General features: G+C 40.5%; 2 protein-coding genes across 3 annotated transcripts in view; both read left to right on the plus strand.

Moving 5' to 3' along the window:
- Window positions 1-21,610, plus strand: part of LOC109611346 (neural-cadherin-like) — a 68,126-nt gene that overhangs the window by 32,872 nt on the left and 13,644 nt on the right. The window contains exons 2-11 of one of the 2 annotated variants that reach the window (XM_020033594.2): window positions 4,713-6,143; window positions 6,362-6,409; window positions 7,534-7,725; window positions 9,249-9,495; window positions 10,073-10,292; window positions 10,526-10,802; window positions 13,144-13,739; window positions 14,455-14,601; window positions 15,343-15,534; window positions 16,976-18,277. In XM_020033594.2, coding sequence (XP_019889153.1) covers window positions 4,826-6,143; window positions 6,362-6,409; window positions 7,534-7,725; window positions 9,249-9,495; window positions 10,073-10,292; window positions 10,526-10,802; window positions 13,144-13,739; window positions 14,455-14,601; window positions 15,343-15,534; window positions 16,976-17,056 — 3,318 coding nt within the window. In that variant the 5' untranslated portion in view covers window positions 4,713-4,825 and the 3' untranslated portion in view covers window positions 17,057-18,277. Of the gene's footprint in view, window positions 1-4,712; window positions 6,144-6,361; window positions 6,410-7,533; window positions 7,726-9,248; window positions 9,496-10,072; window positions 10,293-10,525; window positions 10,803-13,143; window positions 13,740-14,454; window positions 14,602-15,342; window positions 15,535-16,975; window positions 18,278-21,610 lie in introns of those variants that run through there. The other variant, XM_020033593.2, reaches the window with a different exon arrangement.
- LOC105285306 (neural-cadherin) overlaps window positions 15,683-21,610 on the plus strand; it is a 148,187-nt gene continuing 142,259 nt past the window's right edge. The window contains exon 1 of the mRNA XM_020033591.2: window positions 15,683-21,046. Within this exon, the coding sequence (XP_019889150.1) occupies window positions 20,898-21,046 (149 nt within the window). The 5' untranslated portion in view covers window positions 15,683-20,897. The remainder of the gene's footprint in view (window positions 21,047-21,610) is intronic.

Here is a 21,610-nt window from a genome sequence, read left to right on the forward strand (position 1 = left end):
GTTACACATGGGAATTGATAACATAGCTGATAAATTCGATAAACACAGTATTTCATAAATAGAATTGATGATTGTGACAAATAATTTTGTACAATATGTGCAATGTAGCGATAATTATTACTATATAAATTTGTTTTTAACACGATTAAATAATGATTATTCCAATGCCATTTGCTGTGTATTATTATATTCAATATAGGGCCACTTTGCTTCGATAATTTTTTCAAATAATGCTTTTCCAGCACATTAATAAATCGTTCAAGTTTATATTGTAAATTCTTAATTTCTGACAGTATGAACAAATATGATATACGTTTCTTTAGAGAAAATAGAAAATATTTAGAGAAATAAAGCGATTAATAATTGATATTTGGATTGTTATAGCAAAATACTGTTATGTTTGATACTCAATCAATAAATGAGGAATGCATGATACTGCAAATAACATTTCGCGAGATTGAACGTATAGCAAGCATTATTGATGTTTTAATAATTTAATCATTTTCTATATTTGCGCAAATATACACGACATCTATAGTTTACTTAATACGTTCGTGAATCCTAAAAAGTGCAACACGCTCTTCTGAAATATTTAACGTAAATCTGTTTCAATTTATTATGTTTACTTCCGCACCTATGCGCGCATATTTTTCCTAATAAAATATAGGATTCTCTTGCAAATCTTGCAACCATGCAGTTTCCAATAATAAATAAACGATTTATTCAACAGAGAAAAAAATATTCCTTATCCTCCTCTTTTCGCGTTTTTTTAAATTTATAATTTAAAAAACACAGCATTCTCGAAAAAATTAAGTGTACCTCGACGATATGCCCCATTTTCTCTGAGAAACTTTATTCAGATTGATTATTTTCGAAAGGAGAGGATATTCGGATTATGCGGGTGCATTACACCCAAGTTCGCAAGCGCACTATCGCGATTTCGCAAAGTCAGCGCGTCGGGATACAAGCCGGATTCAAAGGAACTCGAAAAATTGGGTCTGCCCGGAGGACACGCGTGCATATCGTTTTCCGTGGCCGAGGGTCCCTGGCCTCTGGCTGTCTCGCAGCTGAAGGCAGTCACTTAATACGTTTCGAGGAGGGATTAGGTGTCGTGTTTCGTCGGACTTGAGCGTATATGATGTAGGCTAGCGCCCGGCAGAGCATCTGCTCTCAGGGCCCTCGACTTTGGTCCCTCCGAGGGACCGAGGTCTCGGCTTCAGACAGCGAAGGCCGCTAGGGAGATGACTGAGAGATTGGAACAACTGAGAGAAAGCAAGAGAGAGAAGGAGAGAGCGGCTATGCACGACACATAAACGGATTTGCGAATGCGTGCGCGGGTACAGAGAGATACAGAGTTGATACGTTAGTGGGGATGACATAGCGGTGGATCGGTTTTAGTGCGTGTATCGTTGCCGGTAACGCGATTTAGTTGTCGAAGTCATTCAACGGATTCAAGTCAGTATCGAGATGGACGTTTCCCGATATCGAAATAGTTCACCAAAATATATTCAAACAAAAGCCATAAAAAAATGTTGATAACTTCTTGTAGGAAAAATAATCTTATTAGAAATTGAATTCAATTCGCGCTTGTTACTTCAATAAATATCTCACTGCATATTCTTCTTTTAAAAAATTTTAATATTTCTAATATTTATAATTAATATACATTTTCTCAGAATACATCCTCAATTGATGATATACATAAAAATCAGTTGCGAATTGATTTGATATGAATAATTATAATTATACGCAGCTATTATTTGTTGGAGATCCATGTGTGATTAACACGATGCATTCGGGTTCATCGCTACACTCGCTACACTCGCTGAGAGGAGCGACTTCGGGGTTCGCGAATTTCGAGCGAACCGGCCCTTCTCGGATCTGAATTGGTCTCTCGCAGACGGCGTACCGCGATATTGAGAGATCGCCGAGATATATATTCAAGAGATTACGAACTCTCACACGCTAGTTACGGTAGCTGGTAGCTGGAGGATGCGGGATCGGGGACACACGATGTTGGAAACAGTTGTTGCGCGCGGCGGATCGTAGTTCTTGAAAACATTTGCTACTGCATTGTCTCATTGCGAGCGCGCGGTTTGCGCACAAAGGCACTCTTGGCAGCAATCCCTTCTGCATTGCTGTGCGGGAAGGGACACGCGCAAACTTGTTAGGCAGCGTCGCGCGCAACAGCGGAAATTTCGTACGATATTAACGTGACAGTTGGTAGAGTAGCGGATGAATGCTCCCAGGAACACATTACAATATCTGTCTGTAATTGCGGAGTCCAAAATTACGGAGAGAGGAGAGTCAGTATAAACAATATTTTGTCACTCCGTCTAATTCAAGTATCACGAATACGTGTAAAATAAATGCGGTTTTACTTTGCCCGATTTAAATCAGCTGAAGTAGTTAAAGCAAAAATGTTCAAGCAGCAATTCCCCAAAGTAGGAGAAACCAAGAATACATTTGCTTGATCAAAATCTTATATTACGGCTGCTCGTATATTCGAAACTTTTTATCCGCCAGCTTTTTATTTGCATACATTTTCCCGCCGCAAACTCCGACAACTGCCAAAACCACGAATTTATGCTTCTTATTTCGCGTAATATTGCGGCACACTGAGCCAAGAGTGTAGCCTAATATTACGAGTCCTGCACCGACCGCGCTACATCATGAAGACAGTTATGTCCGCGCGTTTCTTTTTTTTTGTACGATCGTCAGAGCGGTTTCAAACTTAAACGAGCCGCGGCTGACCTCACATCCGGTCCTCTTGGGGCGTGAATAGAATCAAATGGAACGGAGGGTTACTAAATGACAATGGTCAACTCGTACGCGCCTGTTCTTATTTCCGGTACAACGTTGCGGACATTGTTCATCATATCCTGAGCGACATACAAACAGCTGAAGGCGCGCCGTATGTTTTTCTGACCAGTTCAGATACTTTTTATCTATAAAATATTTAATATTTTCGTATGACATATTTATCCGATATAATTTGTCCAAAAACTGTCATAAAGAATATAAAACGTTTACAATTAAATTGTTCACATTTTGTGTTAAAATATGAAATTTTATATATCATAAATATATTGTCATTTTCATGTATTTTTCACGTTTATTATTTCAAAAATTAATAATTATATTTTTGCATTGCTTTTTATACCATTTTCACATAATTCAATTGAGATATGCTATGGAGTATATGAGAACTCATAAAAATTGAAATTATTATTATGCCTTAAAAAATTTGCTTCAAGCGTTTCTATATACGTAGTATTACCATTCATAGAGGTCAATTTGCAATGTTTTACATAGAGCTTGTATCTTTATCTTTTTACGGAATTACGGCGTTTCCCCTTCTTTCGGATTATTATCATAATACCGAAACGGCTCATGCAATGCCAATTTTATGCGAATAATAACGGCAATTGAATAGAAACTACAAAATTACGATAGTTGCATTTCGGAAAGATTTATGGGATCGTGTTAAAGTTCATCAAAATTTAATTATTTATATCGCAACGTACGCGGAGAATAAGCTCGTGCGTAAACTTTAGAATAAAATGCATTTAGTACAATTTCAAAATGTAATCATGATACGAAGATTATGTAAATATTCGTAAAATTTGTAAAATACGCGCAGTCGACTTCATCAGATTTAGTAGTAATCCAATAAAGCTATTAGTCTAATTTTCTGATCAAGTTATTAAATTATGAAATATGTAATGCAATGAAATATGTATGCAATGTTGTAGCATCGTATTGTAAGTATTAATATTATAGTGTACCGTTGAAGCTCTTCTACGTTCACGTACTATTAAACTGAAAATGCAAATGATTTCATTTTCCCGATAACTTTCTTTACATTCCATCGGGTTTATCGTGAATGCGAAACATCCGATACACTTCGCAGCAGGTTATGACAGCGAGTCGTTATTAAATGCACGGTACGGTCGAGTACGGCGAGTGTTCGTTGGAAAATAAAATTAAGGTTAATTCACTGCGTCGCTTCCAATAGGTAACACGGTTCATGAGCTTTTACACGATGCATGTTAATAATGTTATATGAAGATTTTCTCACGTTACGGCGGACGCATAATTGCACGCGAATAAACGTCGTTGCAGTGCAAGTGCGCGCGCGCTTGCGAATTGTTCACGCATAATGAATTTACGACCCGGTTGTTCAGAAATTCCGAACGGGACGATTGAAATGCATGCAAAGTCACCGGAAATACGGAAGCGTTAGTCGTCACGGTCTCGTTATTACCTGGTATCAGTCTTCCATCTGTCTCGATAAATTCATATGCATCGTGTATCTGTCATCATGCGCGATGCAAGCGCGATAACATGACACCTACCTCTTGAACGCTATTAATCAAGAAGTTCACACATTTTCATCAAGTTAATTTGATAACATTTTTCTTGCTACTATTACATATGTAATATGTTATCAAGTTAATAGCGCTCTTGCCGCACATATAATAACCAAATAATTAAATTAATTAATTAATTCCATGATTCAGTTAAAAACAAGTTTACTTATTTTAAACAATCAATTGCCAAGCAAGATCCAAGCAAGAAATTTCTTAATTCAACAGAAAGAAATTCAGAAATTTGTATTTAAGTAACTTGCTAATTTAGCTTTTCTTCAGCATAGCTTCGCTTATGTTTCGTTTCCTCGACTAACAATTTTCTCTGTTACCTATTTTCAGTTGGCGTTAGCACTGATGCTCTAGTATCGGCGTGCTAAGAGAGCGAAAGCGAGAGCGAGACAGAGCGAGAGCGGGACAGAGACAGCGAGAACGAGTACCACAAGCAGAGCAAGATGTGGCGTGTGCAGGTCGTCGTCTTCCTACTGGCAGCCACTTCCGTCAGCCACGCCAAGGTGGCCGTGCTGCCACACGATGTCTATCCCGGTTACGAGGTGACGCAGTTTCGGAGCGACGCATGTCGCCCGTCCAACTTCCACCTGCTGGAGACCGGGTTCTCCAAGTTCTTCACCGTGCTGGGTAACGGCCTGGTGATGACGACGTCAGATCTCACACCGCTGGTGGATCGCGCGGTCCACCTGATCGTCCTGGAGGAGCTGGCGAACGGCACGCAGACTCATGACCTCCATCTCTACGTCATCAATCGCCGTAACATGCTGACCTTCTCGCACGACCGTCTAGGCGAGGGCGAGGTACTGGAGAACTCGCCAGTCGGCACGTGGATAGATGGGTTTCCGGTGCTGCGGGCACGTGGCAGCTTTCCGGTGCACTACAAGATCCTGCCGGACGATAACGGCGAGCGTCCGTTCGCCCTGCGCGAGGACGAGTCCAACGAGACCGGATTCAATCTCACGTTGAAGAGCCAGAAGCAGGGTGTCCGCGTGGTGACCGCGCGGCCGCTCGACCGCGAAGTCCGCAATCTCTATACTGTCGTGATACACGCGTCCGATGGTAACTTCATCAGCACGTCCAAGATCAGCGGTGTGGTCCACGTGCTGGACAAGAATGATAATAGTCCGGTATTTGAGCGCGAGCTGTATGTCTTCGAGATCAGACCGACCAATCTGGACACGCTGCACAAGGGTGGCATGCTGCCCGGCTGGAAGAGATTCTCCACCGTGGGCAAGGTTACGGCCAAGGACGCCGACGGGGACAAGGTCGCGTACAAGCTGGCCACACGCAGCAGTTTGCTGATCGTCGTGCCGCAGACCGGCGAGTTGCTGCTCGCCGGTGAACCGGAAGTCGGAGTGGAACAAGACAGCGAGTGCGAGCTGATAGTGGAAGCGCACGATTTACGCACGCCAAGTCGCAGCACCGAGAAGCCAGCCAAGGTGGTCGTGAGGTTCCTCACGTCGGAATCGGACGATGAGAACGAGAACCGCCCGGAAGCGCACCGGATACAGAAGCGCAGGGTCACCCGGGCAGTACGGCCGACGAAGAAGGTCGACTTCACAGAGGCGGACGGAAACGTCGAGGGCAAAATCGCGTTTTACCTTGAGAAGGAGAACGAGAAGGAGACCTACAAGATCAGGGACGAGAACAAGTGGGTAACTGTGGGCGCCAACGGCTCCGTGATGGTCAAGCAGAAGTGGGATTATGAAGAGTTAGGTCCGGAGAAGACCATCGATTTTTGGGTCACCATCACGAACACAGGTACGGAAAGAATCCTTTGCGAGTCCTTCCCAAGGGCTCTTTGGCAGATCTGACATCGATTTTGTTCTATTACTATACATTTCCGTGGCACGGATATTAATTTTGTGACAATTTGTTTGTCACGATTTTATACGTTATAACTGATGGTATTCGATAGTATTTCTCCCTCGATTTCTGTATTGTTTAATTGGTTTTTATTTGGTGTTCCACGTGTGAAGAGCCGTGTGCGCGATATCCACCCGGTGTCCCGTGCCCGTATTACGACGGTACAATTTAATTTCGATAAGTATTGCCTGAAATAGTTTCAACTGGCACATGACTCGTTCCCGTACACGCTTGTCTCTAATTCATGCTCTATTTCTCTGGGGTTCTGGGATCCGAAGGGTGCAGTATTTCTCGCTTTACAGGTCAATGAGAGCATTAATATCATACACAAAATTCGTAGTGGTGTAAGACATATATAAATATAAGCGCGGCAAGAAATATTAAAATTCATATTTATTCTCACAAGAATTTCATTGAGAAATAATATAATTATGATATAAAACGTATATAATGCATATACTTTTACACGTCTCTTTAATATTGTACAACAATATACTATTAACAAAATATTTCTTGCCGTATCTGTATCATCAGTAATATCTCTCTCACGTTTTCCTAATAATAATTACGAATCTTTTCTTTTCTCGCACCATTGGCTTCCACAGGATTTCAATGTAAGTAGCAATTCACGTCACATTAAATAAATACATCAAACTTTGGTCGACTTCGCGGAGATGAACAAAATACAAAATACTTGTACATTAAATAACTATATCAAACTTTAATACATTTTAATAATATTTTTCATGTTGCTTTTTCATTTCTCTTGCGCATACAAAAAATGTCTCTGTAAAAGCACATTTTTCTTGCTCACACGCTTCTCGTAGTCGCTTTGAGAGATTGCAAAATAAATTACAGTTTATCATTCAGCGCTGCCACGAATGCTACTCGCAAGCGAGACTAAAAATATATACATCTGCATAAAGGGATACGTCCAAAGGCAAATACCGCTGAATTCTAATTGGGTCTCTCATTTCGAAGATATAAAGAAACGCAGCATCTGTCCAATTAAATTTCTTCCAACAATATCGGCGCGCAAATTTTTACTCAACTCTCCTGGTAAAACAATAAACCGCAGTCATTTATATACCGTACGATTAATTATTATCACGCGTTAGATCCGTTTCTCGGAGTCACTAACCTTTGCGCACCATTTAACGATAGCATTAGCGTAACGATACGGCACGACAATTAAAATTCTGCAATACGCAACGAATAGCATACTGACAGCGCTGTCACCACTGCTCGCCGTTACGTACATACAATAATCGATGTGACGTTATAGATACCGACAATCAGCGCGTCATCATTAACATGAAGGATGTGAACGACGAGCCACCGTATTTCATTAATCGGCCGCTGCCGATGCAGACGGTCGTCCAGCTGAACGCACCGCCGAACACTCACGTGTTCACCCTCCAGGCCAGGGATCCCGACACCGACCACAACATCCATTACTTCATCGTGCGAGATCGAAGTACGTAATAACACGAGTAATCGAAATTCGATAGATACTTGGAGCATTAACGTCCGCGCTCTCCGCTAATGAAACGTAACGCAATAAGCAGCGAAATTAATCTAGGAAGGATGAAACGTGGACACGTGTATACGTGGGCGCGAAATACTTCATTCTTCTCGAAACTTGAAAACAGTTACATCGGTGGTATATTCAAGCCACTGGTCTACTCGCGCGAAATGTTTTTAATGTGTATTCCATTTGGAAAGCTCCGAGCGAAAAAGGAACTCTCTGCTCGTATAGCGTTCGTTATCGTAAAATTCGATATATGTTCGATTCAACGAATAATTGATGGTTCCTCAGCTTCCCCAAAGAAAAATACTGAACCGAATATATATGTAACAGTATATATCTAAAAATAACAAGTAACGAGAGCGACACGCTATAGTAAAGCTTTTTGATTGAAAACTTTATAATTGCTTACGTATTTAATTAATTTATCACTTAATTAAATTAATTACGCTTTAAATTAATTAATTAATTTTCATTTCAAGAAAAAACACGAGAGAGAGAGAAAGAGAATGAAAGATGTAAAAGATTTGAAAATTCCTTTGAGTGTGTTAAATTGCCGACGATTAAAATTGTCACTATTTGTGCAAGTAAAGTGTCGATTGCGAATTTCGTATTGAACCTTTCATTTATAAACCGGAAAATGTCCTGTCAGTTGAATAATAATCTTTCATTAACTGCAACAGAAATATGCGCCAATACTAATGTAACGTGCGTGGCGTACGAACACGCAAAACGGTCACGCGTGCGGCCTAATTATTAATCTACGGATGTAAAATTGTACATTGTTCTCATCGAAAATGCACCCGATGATTACAACGGCACGGCTCGATATCATATTTACGAGATATATTGTAATGACACCAGTATATGCCGAATGCTTTCCTGTAATAATCGTGTTTCGATATCATAAACAATTTTTATGGCGCGATATGATATGGGATGTTTCTGTGGTACCAACTGTGATGCAACATCGTTAATGTGACGTACGGTGCACTAAACTGACAGTATAATAATGGCCTATTATCGCAAACGTTTAAACTGAAATTTGTTGTTTGATCTTCGCGAATTCCCATGAATTGTCAGACATTTTCAGTTTCGATATCGTAAATAATTTCCGAAATTTCCATCGACATTTCCGATTTAAATCGCGATAGCAGCCCAAATTACGTAGCGCGTACAAAACATTTACTTTCTTTCTAAAAATAATATTTTATTATACAAGTTCATTATTACGAACGTAAGCTATCAAATCTATATTCATTAAAATGATCTCAAGATTCTTAAAAATTCGGAAAAAAACGAACAGTTGTTTAATCTCCTTATAGTGCATAATATGTAATAGGATTATCGCGTATTGCGTAATTAATGTAGAACCTAATGTCAAGCGAGACTCATTAGCGAGATCCGCAGAGAGTATCTCGATCGCTCACCTTAATCAATTAATTAATTAATTATCTGCTATGTGCATGCAGCTGGTGGCCGCTTTGAGGTTGACGAGAGGTCGGGAGTGGTGCGCACTCGAGGTACCGACCTCTTTCAGCTGGACATGGAGTATGTCCTTTACGTGAAAGCCGAGGATCAGAACGGCCGTATCGACGAGAGGCGTTTCCAGTCGACTCCTGAGGAGAGACTATCGATCGTCGGTGGAAAACGCGCGCCGCAGTTCTATATGACAGCGTACGAGGCTGAGATACCGGAGAACCAGAAGAAAGACTCCGAGTTAGTTCTCAAGTCAATTCCAACAGTCATTTAATCCTTCCGGGTTTTATTGCAAAGCTTGCGTTTATTAAAGACCGATCAAATTCTTACGGGAGATTCTTGTACGACAGCAAATTCGATTCGATAATTGTTTTATTATCAGTACCAGTTTTAATGCCGTATGCCATATTTGTTGCAGCTTGTTTACAAAAATTAGAAAAGTTTACGGAAGATTTCGTTTTTTCAAAATTAACGTTTACCAAGTCTTGATCTATCGTTCCTGCCACTTTCATAATTATTTTTTCACGTTCAATTTACTGACATGCTCGCACTCTTACTTTTTGCTACAAGATCACCCGCGTTTCAACATGGTAACTGTTTGAGTTCCGGTCGAGTTTGACTTCCCGAAGTTGTTTGTCTTCGGGCGATTCGGTTGACTCTACGAAGTCCAATTGGAAATCGAAACGTGTCGCTTTTGCGTGATATTAATCAAGATTTTTTGGAATCTATTGCCGCACTTCCGTTCATTTTTCGTGCTGTCAAGCTTGCGAAATGACATTCGTGCATGCACACGTGTCACGTGTCGGAACTTTTCCAGCATAATATCGGTGAAAGCCAAATCATTCGCCGATCGGGAGATACGGTATACGCTGAAGGCGCAAGGTCAAGGAGCCGCGGGAACCTTTAACATCGGTCCAACCTCTGGAATCGTGAAACTTGCGAAAGAACTGGATTTCGAGGATCTCCGGCAACCGCACATTTATTCCCTGATAGTGACAGCGACGGAGGACTCCGGTGGTTTCTCGACATCAGTCGAGGTAAGTGAATTTATATCCCGCAACTTCTGTCTTCTTTTACGCGAGGAATAATAATAATTTTCGTTGGGAAATACGATATATCGAAGATATCGAAGTTATTTTCACCTTTACTTGTTGAATGTAATGCATATTTTTTCTTCTTATTCGGTATCGAATGCTGGACAATAACGAGGCGTAATGTATATCGCTTAGCTCGCGTTTTGGCATTTATTATCCCACTGTCCCATTTTCAGCTGACGATCCGGGTGTCCGACGTGAATGATAACGCCCCCAAGTTCGAGCTGCCGGATTATCAGGCTCACAATGTCGACGAGGATATCCCACTGGGGACGAATATACTGAAAGTCAAGGCGACGGACGCTGATTCAGGAGCGAACGCGGAAATAGAGTACCTGGTATCCGACGATCATTTTAGCGTCGACTCCAACGGCATTATCGTCAACAACAAGCAGCTCGATGCAGACAACAATAACGCCTACTACGAATTCATCGTTACTGCTAAAGATAAGGGTAAGCCGTAACGACGCATTGCATAAAATTATCGAGGAACGTGCATATTAATAACATAAAGCGAAATTATCTTGACAGTAATCTTGACGTTCTTTCATCCCATTCGAATCTATTTCTAAGTTATAAAATTAAAAACTAAATTTAAAATGTGTTTTATCATTGATTAATTTATTGTGATATTGCTTTTATCACGTACGCGATCATCAACGTTTTCGATATCTGCTCTGCTTTAAGAAATTCGAACCGCTCTAAAATTGAAGGTGGTCGTCTTATCGAGTGAGATCTGGTCACAGAGAATTCGACCCTCTTTACCCTTAGCCCTAGTTCCGTCAGCAAGCCGAGAATCGGCTCCAGCAGCTAAATCTCACGGATTTGGTTTTCAAACAAGCTGCAAATCCCCGTCTCGCAGGATAAAGCTCACATCGGTAGACGGGAATTTGTGTTATTTGCGTACACGCACGGTGTGAACGCGCGGGGGTTGGTCCTCAAACAAGTCACAGCTTAATTGGAAATAAAGCGGGGCCGAATTGGCACGAATAACACACGCGCTTTTATTTACTGCACGTCCATACGCGCGATTTCCTATTGCGAGATTCGACGTGAAGCAATAAATATCGCTCGGTGCGTATATTACCTTGCATCTCGATTTCGATAATTTGAATCAGTGCTCGGAATTAGTTGCCCTTTTCGGGCCGATTTCAGAAGCGACGCCTATCATTCCCTCACTAACGCTCGACGCGTGACGGCCGAGCCGCCGAACGCTGTGTCTCAGGGGCGCCACTATATGAGATATACGCTGAGAGCATTATCCCAGCGCCCTTTCGTCCAGTCGTTAAAATTTTTCTAACTAAATAGGTTTTACTTTCACAATGAAAAATGAAGTACTAAATTTTCAATTATTAATGTAGTAGAGGAAAGTCCCCGATTATGAGATACCATATCGATTTTGCCGAATGTAAGGAAATCTATAGGCAGAATTTAAAAATGTAATACGTTCTCTTGAAGAGAATTTAATAAGCTTTAGTTTGGTGAAATGAAAAATCTAATTTAAATATTATTTTTTCGGAAAATTAAAAAAATTTGAAAAAAGAGCTTTACGCAAGATCGCGAAAGTGTGCTCCTAATATAAGATACCTTGAGAAATCGGTGTTCAAAGTGCAAAATACATCAGTATTGCAAGTAAAAAACTTTATTAGATATTTTTATAAAAATACTGCTGCCACAGCCTTCGCCAAATCTTCACGATTCCACTGTCAACGCTTCCTCGTTTCTCTAACCTCCATAGTCAGATTCTATAAAAATTAAATACACAAAAATTCGTAATATAAATTCGTATTAACTTTTCTTTAACCTTAACGTAGTATTTTCTTTCTTTTTATTACACTGCATAATCTTCATATTCGAGCAATAATTATCTCATATTAAGAGTACCCTGAATATCTCATTATACGAGCCACACGCCTAGCGGTTCCGCGATCATGAAATCTAACCTCTACAATTAAGCAATTCAACAAATCGCGTATTGTCCTGTTACTAGGATTCTACTCTATCATTGCATACTGAATTTATTGCCAACCATTTCTTTATTATGTAATAAACAAGGTTTAAAGACTTACCTTAAGTTCCTTTGACATGTTCACAATTTCACAAACCTTTTTTTGCAAAAGCTAAACGCAATAACGAACAATGAATTTTTCACTAAATACATTTTATACCAAGAGTAATAAGTTTATGGTGGAATTAACAGATGGTGCTCACTAGTTTAGCAGAAACTCCATTATCTCATATTAGGAGCATATCTCATAATAGGGGATTCTCCTCTATACACACACACACAGTAATAATTTTACATTACACATTAATAATAAGTTAATAATTGAAAATTTAGTACTTCACTTTTCATTGTGAAAGTAAAACCTATTTAGCTAGAAAAATTTTAACGACTGGACGAAAGGGCGCTGGGATAATGCTCTCAGCGTATATCTCATATAGTGGCGCCCCTGAGACACAGCGTTGGCGGCTCGGCCGTCACGCGTCGAGCGTTAGTGAGGGAATGATAGGCGTCGCTTCTGAAATCGGCCCGAAAAGGGCAACTAATTCCGAGCACTGATTTAAATCAATAGCACGATTTGTAACATTTAAATCGGTATTGTCATCGTTGCGTTCGAGAGTGGCGTTTTATTAATGAGACTGCGTTTCGCGTCATGTCACTATTGTTAATTTTCAAATTTCGGAAAAGGCTAACGTAATTTCATTTCGAGTCAAAGAAGTTACTTCAAATCATCCAACATTTTCAACAATAAATTCGTAATTTCGGCTGACTAACGAACTTCTCTTCCAGGTGAACCGTCAAAGACCGGCACGGCGACCGTGCGGATATACACGAAGAATAAAAACGACGAGGAGCCTAAGTTCTCGCAGCAGGTTTACACGCCGAACGTTGACGAGAACGCCGGTCCGAACACCCTGGTGACCACCGTGGTTGCATCCGACAAGGACGGCGACAACGTGCGATTCCGATTCGTCGGCGGAAATACTACGTCAGGCCAGTTCGTGATCGAAGAGATCACCGGTGTAATTCGTCTCCATGGCAAGGAGATATCCCTAGATCGCGACAAGTACGAGCTGAACGTTACCGCGCTGGACGACGGCGCGTGCTGTCCGAATGGTGACCAGACCATTCACACCAGCACTGCGGTTGTCGTGGTTTTCATCACCGACGTGAACGACAACAAGCCAGTCTTCAAGGATTGTGGCATGTATTATCCGAAGGTGGAGGAGGGTGCGCCCAACGGTAGCACGGTCATCAAGGTGCAAGCTACCGACGAAGACAAGGGTGTTAACGGTCAAGTCAAGTACTCGATCGTGCAGCAGCCTAATCAGAAGGGCACGAAATTCACCGTCGACGAGGAGACCGGTCAGGTCTTGACCAATAAGGTACTTCCATTAATGACTGTTCGCCTTTGATATTGTCTCACGCTGATAAAAATGTTTTAAAACATTCTTTGTATTTAGCGCACTATATCTTACGGTATTTTAAGATTTTACGTTTGCATGGTTACGCGAATTGTACAAATGTAGGTTTATTATGTATGAGGAAGTGATGTTTGCGTTGATATCGGCTTCGAGAAATAGCGCAAATCATGGTGGAGAGTGGATTAGGTATTCCGAACGCATTAAGAAATATCTAGCACTATAATTTCAGTTTCTCTACCACAATACTCTTCGATCTTCTGTACATATCGCAGGCTGAACGATAAACACGCAAGGCGCTTAATACCGTAATTATCGTTCGTGTCGCGGCTTCATAAAGATCTCCAACAATAAAATATTAGTGCTACATGTCTACTTCGTTATTTTTCGCATGTTCTACAGCTTTTCAGTTTTCCAAGTCCATTTCGCCACAGTAATCAGGCACGATCGATACGATACTCATTATCCTCATTATTAAATACAAGCGTAAAATTCTGTAATGAGCTTCTCTTAAACTCAAACAGGTCTTGCAACCATCACTGAATTTATATAAGACATAAGTTTTACTACATTATTGCATTATACACAGAGAGAATTATCTTTTCTCTAATCTCATAAATTTTGATGAAGAATTCTTCAAGTTTGACCGCGTTTAGTAATAATAATGTTATATTTTCAGGTTTTCGATCGCGAAGGCGACGATGGCAAATTTGTGTCCGTTACTGTCAAGGCGACGGATCAGGGCGAACCGTCGTTGGAGGGTGTTTGCTCATTTACCGTCGAGATAACGGACGTGAACGACAACCCGCCGTTGTTCGATCGTCAGGTGCGTATACTCGAGCAGACTTCAAAGCAAACGTTTACGAAACCAGTTGCGATAGAAACGCAAGCAGATGTCCGGAAGTAAGAACGGAGCATGGCGAGACCGCAACCATCAGTTGCCAATGCGTTATGCTCCGGTGCCTCGTACCGCGGAAGTGCTCGCAGGGTTCTATTACTCTGGACTAGTTTCGCCTGTTTACTCGATCAAGATGCATACATTGTCGCCTATCGATTCAGTACTCATAGACGAAGAGTGCGCGCGGCACAAGTGGTTCGGGTCCGTAATTTACAAAGACCGCGGCGTAACGCCGTATCTGAGGCGGATCTCATAAATAATGGACTTGACCCATTTTGCTTGAAGCCTGTCATATGGATATTATAATAAGCGAACAAGGGGTGTTTCGCGAAGTTCACATCAGACTTTGAGAGCATGCTTTCATGAGTTTGCTCCTGCAGTTTGCATCCTTTGAGAATTTCAATTGGCATATCGTATCCTGGTAATCGAGATGCCGAAATTTATGATCTCGTCAAACTAAAATTGCAGATTAACTATAAACTTTTGAGAAGTATTTTCTTTATTTAATTCTAAAACCATATTTTTCTTAATGCTTTTCCATAATCTTTTCGATATAATCAAATTTAGCGTCACGTAATTGTTTCACTCAGAATTCTCGCGACTGATCACGAAACATCTAAACGTCAGATTGACGAATGCCAAGAAGAATTTCTCGCTTCTCTCTTGCAGAGGTACGTGGAGAACGTGAAGCAGGACGCGAGCATTGGAACAAACATATTGAGAGTGTCGGCATCCGACGAGGATGCTGACAACAATGGCGCAATCGTGTACTCGCTGAGCTCGCCCAACAATGAACAGAATCTGGAGTACTTTGAGATTCAACCGGAGTCCGGTTGGATCGTATTAAAGAAGCCTCTAGACGTGAGTATCCTCATATTAAATCCGCTGATCTACATATCGTCTCTCTTTAGCAGTATGGACAGCATCGTTTTCCTGGAACACTCCCACTTTATCGTGGGCGAGGCTTGCATTTTTCTTTGCGGCTTGCTAGCTTCTTTTTGCTCTTGACGTCTTATACGATTACACTCGATTACTTGGAAAGTGTACTTATCACGGTACATTATGTATATGTGAATCACGCCGGTGCTCCGCCGAATTAACAACGCGGAGAATGATCATTGCTGATCCTTGCTGGTGATTATTGGCGATGTTCTCGGAGACGAGATGCCTCGAGAACCCATCCTCGTCCCGAATAAGTGTCGCGTGTCCCAGGAATGTGTAGGCTACGTAGTATATATTATATCTATTTATATATATATATACATATATATACGTATATATATATGATATCGTATAAATACAAGACTTAAGTGTACACCTTCTGCCGATATATTGTACGTTTGCGTTGACTTACGTTATATTTAACACGAATCCGTTTTGTTGCTGAGCGGATAAACTTGTATACTAATATACGTTTGGTCGGCAATTATTTCTCTCATCACTAATATGCAACGAAATGAGTTTCCTTTTTACGGCACATGTATAGAACTTTTTAATTCCCATTGATATGCACAATGTGTTCACTATGGTAAATACTTAGCTATGCCTGATTTCCTCAAACGCTTCATGTACCTGAATCGATCGACCGTTCGGGCTATTTTTGCAACAGAACACTCTCTCTCTGTCTCTTCTCATTCTCTCTATTGAGAACATACTCGCGGCGCGAGTACCTTTTTAAACGATTCCAAACGAAGCTTTGATACCTCTTGTCCAGTTTTCTCATTCACTTTTATGCCGAGAATTCGATCGTCGAATAATTACGTATAAGCGGTCGAAAAGCGCGCGCGTGTATTTTCTTTTTCGTTTTTCGTCCTTCTTTTTCTCTTCACTTAAGATTGCCTTTGTTCGTCGTTCGTTTTGCCGGGTTCCGATGTTGTGCCGCGACGCCAATCAATGATTTTCGATCGATTTGGCGAGTTGCAAATGCCGACGCGTGATTTTGCTGAAAAACAAGAGAAAAAAAAGAAAAAAAGGAAAGAAAAACGCGGAAACGCGCGCGGATCGGCGCGTACGTGCGTGTGCACGACCGACCGAACGCGAACGTGTGCACTTTTCATAAGTTTTCCACAAAACGTAGCCAAGAAAAAGATGTGTGTGATATTGTTTTTGTGCGTTTCACGCGGTTGGAGAAACGGGGAAAAAGTGGAAAAGGAAAGACGGTGATAAGACGGTGATCTGATAAGAGATATATGACAAAAGAAAGGGAAACGTTCGGAGCAAACTAATGATCTTTAATTATTCAACTAACATTATTAATTGTGAATGTTTTTCAAAAGGGAAGTGATGTTTTTTGAACTTCCAGGAGCAGGTGGGAACGACATTTTTTGAGCCCCACGTACGGTGTACTTCAACCTCTACGCATTTTGTGGTGCATCAGACATAAACAATTTTTGACAATGCTTGCATATTTTATATGAATGTGTTTTTGATTCCTTTACAGGAACGGATCTCGCTCTCGCTCCTACATCCATCCTTACTCTCTTTCTCTTTCTCTCTACTTCTATCTTTCTCTTTTCCTACGTCTATTTCTCATTTTTACGAGTCTTGAGTTTTCTTTTACATTAAAATATTTTCTATAGTTTTCGCGTGCGTTGCATTTTGTGTTTTCTTGTTATGTTGAGACTTATTTTTCCAAGTATGCTCGCTATTGATTTATACTGATTTATACTGTTGCCGTGTCGATTAACTTCGCGATAAGTTTGCTCGTTTATCTTTGCGTTGAATTTGTATGTTTGACAAAAAGCTTTCGTTACTTATTATCTTCTCACTATTTTCAAGTTACTTAATTTCATATTTTTCTGCGTTTTACTTACATCTCTTTTCTTTTTCTAACACACTCTTTCTCTCTGACGTTTCCCCAATTTTCATCCCGCTCTCCCGGTGTACCACGACGTGACTGACAAAGAAAAGGAAAAGAACACGCAAAGTATTTTTGATCGAGAGCGTTTGCCAACGTGTATAGACATGTGTATATATGCATATGTGTAGATCATAAGAGAACTGTTCGTGGTGTGACATTTTTTCTTCTGTGATTGGGGCGGCATACCACTGTCGTGACGAAACGGGAGGCAAGCGAATGAATGTGAACGGAAGTAATCACGGAATGAAAGGAAAAGTCGGAAACGTGTGCGGATTAACTAACACGACGTAATTCAGAGATAACGTCCATCGGTTTTTTGAGTGTCGCTAAAAAACGAGAACGAATCAGACGAGGGATCGTCATAATTTTTTTTTCTCTCCCGTCCTCAGCCCTCCTTCAACCCTACCGTCACCTCCTCTACCAATCTCCTTCCCTCTGTGGCTCCTCCCTCACGGTCCTCTTTCTTTTTCACCACTTTCCCGCCCCCGATCATTATCGTCTCTCCCGATGCCTCTTTATCGCATTCTTGCTTGCATGCAAATGCCTGCATTGGTTGATTTCGTAAAGGAACTAATTTGAACTTCTTATTGTTTATGTTTGTGTTCATTGCACCATTTACTTTCTTCGGATTTGATGATGACAAAAAAAAGGGCTGTTTTCCAGTAAGTAGGATCTATATTCTTGTGTTCCACACCTTGCATCGAGACACATTATGATGTGACAGCATTGTTATACCTGCGCCAAGAAAAAAAGAAAAAAAAGAAAGTAAAGTATCCACTGCAAATACTAAGCGCCTTTCCGTTCGATTATTCAACATTATATCGTTTCGATGATTTTTCGCCTCTGTTGTTGTTCTTGTCACTCGGAGACGTCACTCTCTCTTTCTCTTTTTCTCTACTTTGCTATGTTCTCTTTCTCTCTTGTCGCTCAATTTCTATATCTTTCTCTCTATATGATATAATCATTTCTTTTCTTTTTCGAGTACTTTTGTTCGAAATTTTCTGTCACGCGCGATGTATTTTTTATGTACATACACACGTGCTGCCACGCTGTGTCTATTTTCGCTCTTTCGTCCTGGTCTCGTACGTATCCGCAGGTGAAGGATGCCTTTTCTATGCCGATAATTTGCACTGCCGGTGACCTGTCAATCTCACGCGACGTTGGATATCCGACGGACAAAGTTATATAAGGAGAAGCCATTAAAAGTCTTCAATTTTTGGTAATTTATTCGGTTAAAGCTTTGCGCTATTGCAATTATTATGTGCAAAGATTTAAATTTTTTTATGAAAAGGGAAATTGTATATCAATATCTTAATCCAACTTGGAAAACGATTCGATAAATTGGTTCTTAATTGAAATAAATTTAGTGCTACCGTAAATTCCATGTGTTTATAATTTAATTTATGGCAATTGGATTAGATAAATGTTGAAACTTCAGGTAATATATCTTAATTTTTTATCTTTTATTAATTGTATGGCATTTTATAGCATCTTTTATAGTAATCCTGTAATATCGTTAATTTAATAATAAATAAAGTCGCTTGAGGAATGTCCGTTGGATATCGAATGCTGTACAGGGATCTGGTTCTACTACTGGAACAGCTTCAATAATTACTTTTAATGTTCCAGGAAGCCGGTAATACTCGTTACTAGAAATCTTATGAGATAGCAAGATCCCGATTATAGACAAACGTTCGCAAACGTATTCATTTGGATACGGAGGACACCGACTATAAAATTCGTTTTCCAAGCAGCTAACACGATACCAATGCTTTTATCAATATTAATCGCGAAAATATTTACTTTATATCATCAGCGAGTGAATAGGATAAAAAATTTTAACATACAGAAGTGAGAAAACAAATTTCGAAGTTAAACATTTACCCGATTAGTTGCCTAACTAAACTTATGCTTTTTCGTGCTTTCGTATTTTTCATAGTACCCTTTTAAGCATAATTTAGTTCAGTTTTAATCACTATTTACTCGCTGTATTTCGCTATACCAGATATTTCCGAAATATTTGTATTTTTTCAGATATGGATTCTTTGATATCTGCTGACACTTTAACAAAAATTTATGATATTTAATAGATATGTGATATCCGGTAACTCTGAATGCTGCGCAAAATTTTATTGTTTCGTTATTTTTACACAGAATTTATTCACAAACATAGCTGTAGAATTTATTATATTCCAATGTTTGAAAAGCGGAAAACCAACTGTGAATGGATCAAAGAATCTATAGATGAAAAACAACTCTAAAATATCTGGTATATCCTCCGCTTTCGTGTTATCTCGGATGAGCAAGGATAAGCACAGCATTCATTTAATGCAATCTAACATTTACTATGTATACGAAAAATCAGACTAACTTAAATAACGTGACGAGTGAGTATTACGAAGACGAAAAAATACTTGTACGCGTTTAGTCAGCTAATGCAATTAGTACAGCAATGAGCTCAAATATGCAGGTGTGTGTGTTCGCCAGGTAAGTGCATCATCGCGGCTACATCGTCTACATTTGTTCACAATGCAATCTATTTATGTGATTGCTAAAATTAATTAATGATTGTCTGTCGATATCATTATCGCTTTATTAACTAACAGACGTCGGTGATGTAGTTATCGTCATTATTATCATCCTTGTCATCATCATCATCATTATCATCATCATCAACATCATTATTGCCATCACCACAATCATCCTCATCATCATTATCGTCATCATCACGCCACGTATGTTGCAATTATTCACGAAAGGCCCATCTCACAGCATGTTTGAGTTCATTGCAGTAAATTTTGTGCTTGTAAACAATGCACCTCTATTATTTAAGTGGAGAACGGTTGTCAGATTGTCTGACCTGTCTGTTGGGGAGGCAGTGATCTGTCACCGAGGTAACACGCAACGGGCTCGTCCTGATGTCCACCGGGATACCTACGAGACTGCACGGTCCTTTCTCTCTGTTTTTTTTTTTCATTTTGTCTATATCTCTATGTTGTCTCTCTATGTTTGTCTTTCTCTCTTCTTCCGTTTCAACTTCGTTCGCGAATTGCAAATGACAATTAGCAAAAAAAGAAGAAAGACCAACGAGTACTTTCTCATGTGGACGCGCTCGACGCCGAGTGACGCTTTTAGCACTTTCGTAGACTTCAACAGAAAAGATGAAAGCGAAAAAAAGCAAAAGATCCAAAAATAAAAAAAGTAAAAAATGCGTGACGGAACGGAAAACAAAATCGCAAAAAAAAAAAAACAAAAAACCGCCAACTAAAAAAATCCCGAAAGAAATGTCCTGTAAGTTGACGGCCCAATGTTTTGCCACTAGCGTGACAGCTATCGCCTGCGAGTACGGGCCTCCGACAGAGGGATGCCAGTCTTGTCCGCAGACGTGGACGTTGAGTTAGACGTCGTAGACAGAAACAATAAACCACCTGTGTGGGATGCGAATGTATACGGCCCCATTCACATCAAAGAAAATGTCACAGTGGGTACTGTAGTGACGTCGGTGAAAGCCAGGTTTGTATGCCACGACATGACCGAGACAAGACACGTGACATGCCGTGCCGTGCCATGCAGTGCTCTGCGCTCTTTCGCATCCTCGCTGACCGTTCTAACGATTTATTTTTCCTCCTCCCGCTTTTTGTTTCTCGTATTCCTCCGTACAATCCCGCGTTTATTGCCCCATTTGCCTGTCCAGCGACTCCCTCTGTCTGCTTGGATCTATCTCTTGGTACACCAGATCCATTTTGTCTATCTTGGTCCTCATTGTCTTATTTCCCTGTCGCGATACCTGAACCCACGTTTTCTTGGTTCACACACGATGTATCTGTACATTTACGCTCTCTTTTTAGACACACAGACACAGGAGACACACATCACTTTATTTCTTTCTGGATGCGGGAGCACTTATGGTTAAGCGCGGCGCGGTAGATCGCTGATTGGCGGACACTCCTTCTCCTACTACTACTACAACATCTACTACTACTATTACTACTACTATTACTATTACTATTACTACTACCACTCTGTCTCTTCCCAACATGTACTGTAGCGAGCCGCGGCGATCGCTCATCGACGATA

Source organism: Ooceraea biroi, chromosome 11, assembly GCF_003672135.1.
Source record: "Ooceraea biroi isolate clonal line C1 chromosome 11, Obir_v5.4, whole genome shotgun sequence".
NCBI classification, from domain to species: domain Eukaryota; kingdom Metazoa; phylum Arthropoda; class Insecta; order Hymenoptera; family Formicidae; genus Ooceraea; species Ooceraea biroi.